Genomic DNA, 12,386 nt, shown 5'->3' with positions numbered 1-12,386 from the left:
TCGCTATGTTGTTTGAAATAATTGGCTGCTTAAAGCACTGACATCATTTGAAATGATTTGGTTTTGTTCCTTTTGACGATTTATTGCGAAATATCTATTTGCTCTGAAGCACTTAGAAAACACTCATTTGTCACGGTATGCAAACGCCTGCTGTTATGGTACAACCTATGAAAATAGTTGTACCCTCACAAGACGATATGTTCACTTAATGCTATGCTAAGTGATTTTTTTTTAAAATTTAAAGACATATATTTCCATTACAAAAGTTATACAAGCATTTGTATTAATTTTTACTATTATCAATGACTTTTCAGTTTTCAGAATTTATTAAATGTGAGTCAGTTCCAACACGACAATGTCTAATTTATCATCAACTACCAAATACGTATGGCTCATGTGAACATTAATAATGGTTCGTCATTAGTTACTCTTTAACAGTATGTGCTTGTGTCTGTCCTTTTATAAGTGTACTTTTAACACTTGGCTAGAACGCAGTTGCAATATGTTCACTTATGTCATACATCCCACTGAACACGCTCACAGAGGTATTTTTTATGGCGAAATTTTTATTGTTTTACAGAACCTAGTTCGATTTTCAGTTTGTAGAAGGAGACACGATGAATAATGAGTGTTCGTAATATGTTAAACACACTAGAACCACGACACACGTACAAAGTGTCAGCCAGATATAACACGATGAAACACTTCAGCGGAGAGCAGAACGTTGGCAGAAGGTTACTCGTAGGGTCGTGGCGAGCTGCTCCTGAGTGTTGTCGGCGCCTCATTTTCTTCGACCCCTGGAACAATAGAAAAAAATATATTTCATTATCCCTATTTAGTTTGATCGTATATGTTCCGTAATAACTATAACATGTATGAAATGAGAGTGTAATACGACTGCATTTGATAGAGACAGTGTTGTTATTTCTTCATTAGCAGTTTTTGCTCCTGTCACGCTTTGTGGTGACAGACCGGTTCCCATACGCCCTTGGGGGTTGGTGACTGCAATTAAACTAAACTCCGTCCGAATAGACTTCGGAAGACCCAACCGTACCAACCCATCGTCCTCAGTCGGTAGCCGTCATGGGATGCGGATATGGAGGGTATGTGGTCAGCAAACGCTTTCTGACCAGAACCGCTGCTTCTCAGTCAAGTAGCTCCTCAATTGATCTCATAAGAGCTGAGTGAACCCCGCTTGCGAACAGCGCTCGGCAGAACCGGACGGTTATTCATCCAAGTTCTAGCCAAGCCCGACAGCTTCGGTGATCTGACGGGAATATGCGTCACTGCTGACTGGTATCTGAAGCTGAACAGTGTTGACGTGGCGTTCGAGATCCGATGGATGGATTTTGATCACGATATTTACGTTGCAAAGATGTTTCCAAGGCCTTACATATCTGTTCCCATATTAGACGTGTTATTCCGGTTTACTGTCACACTAAATGTGTTTAGTATTTATGAAGGTACTTGTGTACTTTTTTGTGAAAAATGTTTTCAAACGCACTGTGAGTACATTAGTTATTATGGACTGAATCCAAACACCCTATTGTGTCTCTCATACTCGTTTGCCCTAAGCTTCAACCAACATGTCCAACTTTCCCCGACCATTCTACAAGCTTTCACACCACAACTTCAATCGCCTTCCCCTCTGAGACTATAGCATCATCTCAGAAATCTACCCTACCTGTCAGTCATTATCTGCCCTGTTCCCTCCTCTCAAATGAGGGCCTAGACCTATTCTTTTCCGAAGTAAACACAGAACTACTCACCTCGGAACACTAAATTCTATCTATTAACTTTTTCTTATGAAGACATGTCGTTCGCTTTCTGTAAGGGAGTTACACCTGCTAGAAGGAATTATTTCGGCGATACTGCTGACGATGCCACCTCATAATGAATATTAAATTTGTCTGAAAATGGTTGTGTAACTGCAATAAAATTAAATCGCAATTTTAATTGTTTTAACAATCGCTGCTACTCTTTCGGCACTTTGTTTGAAATTTGTAATCTTACTATTACACGACGGAAAATACACTGCTGTCCATTAAAATAGCAGCACCTTTAATGCGTCATGCAGCAAACATCAAACTGGCAAGATGCGTACTACATGCTTGGATATGCAAATATCTACGTTAATTCTCGAACATAACGTGACTTCGAAGACAGGGCACAGAGACATGCCTTAATATGTCAGAAATGAAATGTATTATGCAGACCCAAAGCGATCATGGAGTGTACACAGTGGCACCACGTACCACCAAACCGGGTTCTGAGCCTATGAAAAATGTAACGTGATATCCTTAGTTCTTTGCAGAGCCCCAAAACTCAGATACGTCTATCGTGATGCTGTATGCATAATTGGGGCTCGTCTGAAAAGACGCCAGTTTCTCACCGCTGTGCCCGGTCTTATGGTTGGGGGCACCACTGTCGGCACACCTCTCTCACACTCTGCCTCCTTTTGTATCAACTGAAGCCACGACAATGGTCACCATACTGTCAGTCTGTGGTGTTCAGTTAGTCGTCGCTTTTTCCTTTTGGATACTTATCTAGCAGTAAACAAAGCCATTTCCTGATAGAATATTTGTGACGTGGCTGCACGACCGTGCACTGCCGAGTGACTATTATATGTCTCCTAACTGGTGCTTGTCACATGGGGATGCTGGCGTTGAGTATGGTAGTCCTGAACACAGTGATTTTTTATTCACATTACAGTCGTCGCATCTTAACCAATGATCAATGCATGCAGCACTGTCACAGAATGACAGGTCACAATCCTACTGCTGTCGAATTTTGACAGGCACTGGGTGACGTTCCTTCTTCTTACACCTGGCATAACACAATTTCCTCACAAACAACCGACATTCATATCTGATTTCTGAATCGGAATATTAACAACCAACATTTAAATGTGATTTCTGAATGAGAAAATTACTGTCTACTTTTTCCTTATGTACTTTGCGTGGTTGTGTTGAATTGATAGTGCACTTTCTCAGGACCGCAGAACGGAGAAGAAATAAGTGGGCAACTGAGAGAAGAGGATGCACAGATAAGTTAAAATTTGTTTGATCACACAGAAGAAAAATTGTATAAATATAAAATTTTTATATGTGTACAGTCATCCGAGGAATTCCGTGTAGCCACAAACAGTTCATATTGTGGAAATGAGGGGTGTATCACATTAAAAAACAAAGTTGAGGGCTCCATGATTGTCTTATTGGGGTAGCCGCGATAGTTCTTTGAACAAAAATATGGCATTTCAATCTTTGATCGATATTGTTTTATTTTCAATAACGTAGTTTTGTAGGTAGTTACGACAGCGAACCAATAGTTCTGTACTGACAGGTTACTCTGTAACTGCAATATATGATATGAAGATGGGTAGATAACCTGAAATCGGTTATTGAAAATAAAAAAATCGCGATCAAAGACTGAAATGCCTTATTTTTATTGAGGGCTACAGTTGGAAGCTGCATGTACAGAAGCATGAGATACACAAATTTACTGGTATACGCATTGCAGTCATAGGGAGCGTGAGCTATTAAAAGTGCTAAGACTAAATAATTGTATTTTTAATGACAAGCGAACAGTATGAGAATAGAAATGGAAATGAAGTCCCATGCTTCTCGACAGAGCACAGGGGAATGATACGAGAGACCTGCACCATGTACTAGGCAAGGTCCTAATGGAGGATGAATGGGGATGAATGATGATGATGAAGACGACACAACAACATCCAGTCATCTCGGGGTAGGTGAAAATCTCTGACCCCACTGGCAATCGAACCTGGGACCCCACGCTCGGGATGAAAGTACTTAACCACGAGATTAGGAGCTGTGGATAGTATGGGAATATTATTAGAAAAATATCAACAGTGCCATAGGGTACAAATATATGAGTGAGTAACGAAGAAATTACATTCAAAATAATAATTAGGATGGTTATCAAAGTATTGATAATAGATATCATAGGTCAACTTTAAAAAATGAGTGGGGTAGTTAAAAATTACTATCAAAGCATATAAAATTTTACCCTCTCAGAAAGAGCAGAAAAATAAACAGTGACAGTGAAATTATTAATTAAAAACGGGAAAATGATTATTCCCCATGGTCAGTTACGTTTGAGAAAATGCTACGAACACTGAACAGCTGAATAAAACTGTAATTAATATAGACAAGTACCACCTTAAAGGCAACTGGGAGAACTGTGAACCTCTGCAGGACTTACATTAGCAAATTATGTAGTGTATGATGAACAAAGAACAAAGATTTCTTTATGTATTTTAATGAGTTGCCCTAATCTACAACATACATTTCGCCTGTTTACTTGTGAACGTATGAGGACACCTGTAATGTCATAGAACAGGGAGGGAATGGTCTGTACAGAAATTGATGGAGGGTGAAGGTAGTTGATGTAATTATTGAAGTGTAACTCCTGTAACTTCTTTTTCTGTAATGAAAATCATTAAACTCATCATGAAACTAACTACTAAAGTAAAAACTTTTGTAAATGCAATCTATGAGTATCTGAATTATCATTTATATGTACGCTAATGCAAGAGATTCTTTGTATGACTGCACAGAATGAGATGTAGTAGAAACTTTGGTGAGATACCCTCCCTTTGGTGAGTTTACCTGATGTAGGCATAGTACCATGACAGATGCCATATATGTTAAATGTTATCATTAGCTGAAGAATCTAGTAACTAAAACATTTTGTGTAACCATCATATTGAAACATGTGACTCATAGCTTAAACTAAATAATGGTAATTTTACAGATGTAGCTGTGATACATCTGCATTGGGAAGTTTCGGACTACTTCTGAAAAACTTGGTTTCCTTGTTGTACTATCTGTCAGGCAGAGGGAAGCAAAGTATTGTTTGTGGGCATTTCAATGTAGATTTTCTGAAACACTGATAGGAAGAATGATCTTGAAGTATTACTCGATTCTTTCCATTTGACAACTGTTACTGATCTCCCTACTTGGATAGTACCCAAAAAGGCAGCACACTGATAGATAATATTTTCATAGACCAAGATAAATTTAATCAACAAAACGTTTGTCCTGTTAAGAATGGTCTTTAAAGCTTGCAGCTGTTATACTGGTATCAGGTTCGTCAGGAACCTGATGCTAATTTAAAATATAACTTACTTTATGATATATTTGTGAGTACTTTTGAAAACAGTTTCCCTAACAAAACAATGAAATACATATCCAAGAAACCATGTAAAAACCATGACTTTGTAAAGGAATATAAAAATCTTTTTACTGGAAAATGGAACTGTATGTAATAGCAAGAAAGGGTAATAACCCAGAAACAGTCATACATTATAAAAACTACTGTAATATATTAATGAAAGTTATTAAAAAGGCAAGAGGTATGTGTATTATGTCAGAGGCTGCTATCTCTGATAATAAAATTAAAACAATTTGGGATACTGTTGAAGGTGAAAGAGGGCAGTCAAAAGCACAGGAAGACTGCATTACCATCAAACGGAATGAAAAGGTTACTAACACAAAGTCAAGGGCTGAAAGCATTTTTAATAATCCGTTTTTTAAATGTTGTGGAGAAAGTAGGATCTAGATGTTCATTAGAAAAGCAAAGCTATATATGGAAGAGGTGATACATATGCAGTTTGACAAAACTGGAAATCTATCCACCTCTCCTTCTGAGGTTAGGAAAATAATACAATCACTCTAAACAGAAGTTCACATGGAATTGATGACCACTTCAACAAAGTACTAAAAGCTTGTTCCCAACAGATATGTATGATTCTCAGTCACATATGTAATAGCTAACTGATAAAGATATTTTCCCTGATAGACTAACATATGTTATTGCTAAACCATTGAGCAAAACGGGGGTAGGTATGATTCCAACAACTACTGCTCAATCTCTCAACTGACGGCTTATCCAAATTGATTGAAAAAGTAATGTAAATTTAGAATAGCTTCACATATTTGTAAAAATGAAGTATTAACAAAAGGCGTTGGTTTTCAAAAAGGATTTTCAACAAAAAATCTTATATATACATTCACTGATCATATGGTAAATGCTCTGAATAACTGAACATCATCAGTTGGGGTTTTCTATGATTTTTCAGTGGCTTTTCATTATGTAAATCATGGGATTCTTCTAGATAGCTTAAATTTGTGCTATGAGTGGGACATTGCACAAATGGTTTAATTCATATTTAACTGGAAGGTGCAGAAAGCTGAAATAAACAGTTCACATAACGTGCAAAACTCAGCAGATTCCTCAAACTGGGGAAGTATCAAGAATGGGGTCTACAAGGTTCAGTCTTGGGCCCCTTATTCTTCTTAATATATATTAATGACTTGCCACTCTATATTCATAAAGATGCAAAGCTTGTTCTCTTTACTGATAATATAAGTGTAGTAATAACACCCAACAAAGAAGAAATAACTGAGGAAATTTTAAATAATGTCATTCAGCAAATTATTAAGTGGTTCTCTGCAACCGGATTCTTATTAAGTTTTGATAAAACAAGGTGTAAACAGTTCTGTGAAGTATATGACACAACAGCATTAATAAATATAAAGTTTGAGTAGCAGCTTGTAGCAAAGGCAGAGTATACCAAATTACTGGGTATATGCACTGATGAGAGATTGAACTGGAAGAAACACATTGATGATCTGCAGAAACGTTTGAGTTCATCTACTTATGTTGTTAGGGTTATTGCATATTTTGTCGATAAACATATATGTAAAATGGCTTACTGTACCTCTTTTCATTCACTGATTCAGTATGGCATAATATTTGAGGTAATTCATCATTAAGGAAAAAGTATTCGCTGCACAAAAGCATGCAATCAGAATAATTCCTGTAGCCCAATCAAGACATTTATTTAAGGAATTAGGGATACTCACAGTAGCTCCGCAATATATATACATATTCATCTACGAAATTTGTTATTTAATAACCCATACCAGTTCAAAAGCAATAGCAACATGCATAGCTTCAATGTTAGGAGAAAGGCTGATATTCACTACTTTGGGTTACATATAACTTTGACACAGCAGGGGGTTAATTATGCTGCCATAAAAATCTATGGTCACTTACCAAACAGCATAGCCAACCAACATTTAAAAGCAAATTAAAAGAATTTTTGGATGACAACACCTTCTACTCAATGGATAAATTTTTTGATATAAATTATTAATCTCACAACTTAAAAAAAGTTTGAATTATGGCGTGTAAAGAAACCTTTTTAAACTGACAAGTTCCACATCATTACAAAGTGTTGTATTCATAATCTATGAAACAAATATTAATGTAATCTAACCTTTAAGTTCTGGTAGAAGCCAGCAAAGGTGAGCAGATGGCAATGAAGCTTCGAAGAGGGTGAAACCGATAGAATGCGCGAGATAACGGCAATGCAGTTCATAATGATTTGCAAAGAATACAAATAGAGACAGATGAAGTTAATCATTTATTGTGATGTTCGAACATTCTAAGTGTGATGTTCTGACATTGCTAATGGTAGCTAGCTAAAATCTTGACAGAATGCAGGTGAGACCCGATAGGTCTTTTGTCGAGAAACTAACGCGAAGGTGGAGCTTAGTTTCAGCTGGTCTCGAGGCATAGCACCAAGAGTTGCAACCAGTGTACAGAATGGTGTGGGGAGAAAACTTTTCTAGGAACAGTGAAAGCGGGTAAACCCATTGACAGGTTTAGGCGAACAGCATGGAGTAGGATGACTGAGAAGGCTTGACTGAAAGCACATTGTATTCCGGATAATATTAATTTTTATGCGGTGTAATACATTTACAGAAAAAACAAGTACATTATTTTACTTGTCTCGACGAGGAAAGTTTAGCGACTCTTCAAACACTCTGTACGACGAATATTAACAGAGACACCGCACAGATTAAGAATGAAAATTTTCACAGCCAGCAGTAACCACAGTTACAAACTCCAATAGCTACAGAGACATATGATTCCTCTAGACAGAAGTTAGGGAATTGGAAGTTAATACTCGCTTATTGTTTTTGTTTTTCGCTTAAACTAAGTCACTACTGGGCCACAGCGAGAAAAACGATACTAGTACCATCCAGCTGCGAGTGGCAGAACTCTTTGGAAATACAGTGAGGACTTAGCAATGAGTACGGTGAAGTGTACGCATTCGCCAACCATAAACGAAATATTTAGCTCCAGTTTAATGTTACAGCTTCTGAGTAATAATAAATTACTTGTATCTTTCATCTATGATGCTGTCAGATGTGAAATTTTGTCTTTAACGAACATATTTAAGGGCTTCAGGCATTAAATTCGTCCTTCCTTTCGTCAGATGTAAAGTCTGTTATTCTATTGGTTTTTCTTATGTTGTAAAACTCTATTTTTATGTATAATGAAGCATCAGAAATACAGGGAAGTGACCTTTTGTAACTATAAAGCTCACAAATTACTTACCTGAAGAAGCTTATATTTTAATTATATGAAGTGATACATTGTAATTATTAGTAGCGTTTAAGAATGAAACATTTTCGTCGACAATGAACATTCTGTAGACCTGTGAAGCAGTAACAAGTGCGTGAAAATTTTTGTTATTAACAGGAAGGAACGAATGTGAATGATATTTTGTTGTTATCTAGTGAAGATTTTTTTAAAGAAGATTGCTATTCCAAAATGTTATCGCGTTTTTCCGTCCTTCTGACTGGAAACAGACAGGAAATTCCATACAGTCTGTTTTTGGATGGCATGACTGAAAGTAGTGTTGCTGCATTTTCAAATGGTAATTTTCTGCGTCATGGATTTGAGAGAGATGATGAAAAGAGGGTGTTAGCTCCGATAGAGTAATAAATTTACGGCTGAGGAATGACTGTGGAAGCAGATATATATGTCATTGTGCTTTCCACAACAAAAATGCACTTACTTGGTTACAATACAACCACACTGCACCTGCTTGTTTGCGATGTAACTACCGTAAATATACACCACAATCATAAATGCGTTTCTCGTTATATGTAACATTCTCCTTCCATCAGCACTTTCAGATTCATTCTGCAGGATAAGATCGTTTTAATTCTCAACGAGACGAATTTCAGCCAAGTCAAACAAATGATAATTAAATCAAGACGTTAAGCTGTCGACAGAGTCCGTAAGTAATCTCAGAAATTAATTTATCAAAAAATTAATGATACATCAAGAAGCCACTGTTTTGAAATTACGAAATTTGTAGGAATTGTGATTTTATTTTTGTTGCGAAAGTAATGGTCAAAGATGCTTTCACAAGTGATGGTCAAACAATGAAACTGTTCGGTTCTTCGCGGCAAAATAGAACGTTTGTTCGCTTTGTTATTTGTTGTTAATAGAACTGGTTGGGTTATCAAGTGTCACACTGGAGGCTCAGCTAAGCTTAAATTTCAATAGTGCAGTTTTGTGGAGGAAGAGCTATTTCCCTATGCAAGCACACACGTACCTTTGCCAACTTATTTCTCGAAAACAGGGATCTGACTTTGTTTCTCCATTTGCTAACTTCATTTACGTTCCCGCTTCACACAATACGATTTTTTCAGTCTTAATTTTACTATCAAAAACACATAGATTTAAGATAAAGTCAACTGGCGCCTTGGAGACAGTAATGCTTGCATTTTTAATGATTTTAATTACGGTAAGTGGTACAGCGTTCGCTTCACAGACGAAGTCGCATTGTGCGTGGCTAATGCCAAAAAATATAACCTCGCTCCAATTAGGCCATTGGAGCAAGCTCGCAGGACTGACTCCAACCTTCAGTGTTAATTATGTTTCTCCTTCTGTTCCAATGTGTTGCTCTCGTATTAAAATCTGTGGGTCTCCAAGGGGTTCAGAGAGAGAAGCATGTCTATTAAGGGAATTGATTAATTTCACTGTGTGGTTCAAATCAAATTTTTTGCTGTCACAATAGAGAATAACTCAGTAATTATATTACTGAACCTATTTAACATTTTTCTACTTTTTCTTGGGTACTATCCTAATACCTTGATGTCATGTACATTATCTGATCAAAAGTATCCTGACACCCATGTGTAATGCGTTATTGACCATTTTATGCAAAATATGTGGGGCACTGTGTTGGCAGTAGAGAAGTAGCAACAGCAGAGTGTGTCAGTGCGAAGTGCTCAATCAATTAGTGCACTACTGGTCATTAAAATTGCTACACCAAGAACATATGCAGATGATAAACTGGTATTCATTGGACAAATATATTGTACTAGAACTGACATGTGATTACATTTTCACGCAATTTGGGTGGATAGATCCTGAGAAATCAGTACCCAGAACAACCACCACTGGCTATAATAACGGCCTCGATACGCCTGGGCATTGAGTCAAACAGAGCTCGGATGGCGTGTTCAGGTACAGCTGCCCATCCAGCTTCAACACGATACCACAGTTCATAAAGAGTAGTGACTGGCGAATTGTGACGAGCCATTTGCTCGGCCACCACTGACCAGACGTTTTCAATTGGTGAGAGATCTGGCCAGGGCAGCAGTCGAACGTTTTTTGCATCCAGAAAGGCCCGTATAGGAACTGCAACATGCGGTTGTGCATTATCCTGCTGAAATGTAGGGTTTGGCAGGGATCGAATGAAGGGTAGAGCCACGGGTCGTAACACATCTGAAATGTAACGTCCACTGTTCAAAGTGCCGTCAATGCGAACAATAGGTGACCGAGACGTGTAACCAATGGCACCTCATACCATCACGTCGGGTGATATGCCAGTATGGCGATGACAAATACAGGCTTCCGATGTGCGTTGACCGTGATGTCACCAAACACGGATGCGACCATCATGATGCTGTAAACAGAACCTGGATTCATCCGAAAAAATGACATTTTGCCATTCGTGCACCCAGGTTAGTCGCCTGAGTACACCATCGCAGGCGCTCCTGTCTGTGATGCAGCGTCAAGGGTAACCGCAGCCATGGTCTCCGAGCTGATAGTCCATGCTGCTGCAATCGTCGTCGAACTGTTCGTGCAGATGGTTGTTGTCTTGCAAACGTCCCCATCTGTTGACTCAGGGATCGAGACCTGGCTGCACGATCTGTTAGAGCCATGCGGATAAGATGCCTGTCATCTTGACTGCTAGTGATACGAGACCCTTGGGATCCAGCACGGCGTTCCTGAACCCACCGATTCCATATTCTGCTAATAGCCATTGGATCTCGGCCAACGCGAGCAGCAATGTCGCGATACGATAAACCGCAATTGCGATAGGCTACAATCAGACCTTTATCAAATTCGGAAACGTGATGGTACGCATATCTCCTCCTTACACGAGGCACCACAACAACGTTTCACCAGGCAACGGCGGTCAGCTGCTGTTTGTGTATGAGAAATCGGTTGGAAACTTTCCTGATGTCATCACGTTGTAGGTGTCGCCACTGGCGCCAGCCTTGTGTGAATGCTCTGAAAAGCTAATCATGTGCATATCACAGCATCTTCTTCCTGTCGGTTAAATTTCGCGTCTGTAGCGCGTCATCTTCGTGGTGTAGCAATTTTAATGGCCAGTATTGTATTTGGACTAGTCGTTAGATGTCACCTTAGTAACAGATCCATCAGGGACATTTCAACGCCTTAAAGCTACTCAGAACTACAGTTGGTACTGTGACTGTAAAGTGAAACGAGAAGCAACAACTAGAGCAGGATCAGGCAGACCTCACGTACTGCCGGATAGGAACCATCGAGCATTGCAGAAGGGTGGCTGTAAGAAATCCCGTAAAATTTACCGAATGACTCAAATTGCTATCAGCTGCCCAACTAGCAATGACTGTGCTTAAGGAGTTAAAACGAATGAGGTATTACGGTCAAGCCACACATTTATCTAGTCAGTGCTACGGTGTTGGTGTAAAGACCGACTACTGGACAGTGGCTGATTGGAGATGAGTGATCTGGATTGGTGATTCATACTATATGCTGTTGCACTGCGATGGAAAGGTTCTGGTTTGGCGAATGCTTGGAGCAATTTGCCTGCCATCACATGTAATAACAACAGTGAGGTATGGAGAAGACGGTGTTACGATATGGTGGTAATATCGTCATCTACATCTACATCTACATTTATTCTCCGCAAGCCACCCAACGGTGTGTGGCGGAGGATGCAGACTCCTTAAGGTAATTAAGAAAACGCTTAATGTGCACGGACACAAACATATTTTACTGCATTGTGTGCTGTGTACACTAGAGGAACGGTTCGGAGACTTTGATTGTACCAGCACTCAGTCACAAAGCAGCATCTTTGAGGCAATGTTTTATGGGCGGTAAAACTCCTGAAATGGACTGTCCTGTCCACAGTCCCGATCTGAACCCAGTGAAATACTTTGGGATGAGTCAGAATGTCAAACTCAGTCCAGACCTGATCCTGGACCATCAATAATTTCCCT

The 12,386-nt window shown here is 38.9% G+C and overlaps 1 protein-coding gene across 1 annotated transcript in view; it reads right to left on the bottom strand.

Annotated features, from left to right (window-relative positions):
• Positions 1-303: 303 nt before the first annotated feature.
• LOC126089789 (uncharacterized) overlaps positions 304-12,386 on the bottom strand; it is a 52,503-nt gene continuing 40,420 nt past the window's right edge. Inside the window, exon 5 of the mRNA XM_049906936.1 lies at positions 304-797. Coding sequence (XP_049762893.1) covers positions 782-797 — 16 coding nt within the window. The 3' untranslated portion in view covers positions 304-781. The remainder of the gene's footprint in view (positions 798-12,386) is intronic.

Source organism: Schistocerca cancellata, chromosome 1 (genome assembly GCF_023864275.1).
Source record: "Schistocerca cancellata isolate TAMUIC-IGC-003103 chromosome 1, iqSchCanc2.1, whole genome shotgun sequence".
Lineage (NCBI taxonomy): Eukaryota > Metazoa > Arthropoda > Insecta > Orthoptera > Acrididae > Schistocerca > Schistocerca cancellata.
Note: the sequence above shows the minus strand (reverse complement) of the source record. Positions and strands in the feature narration are given on the sequence as shown.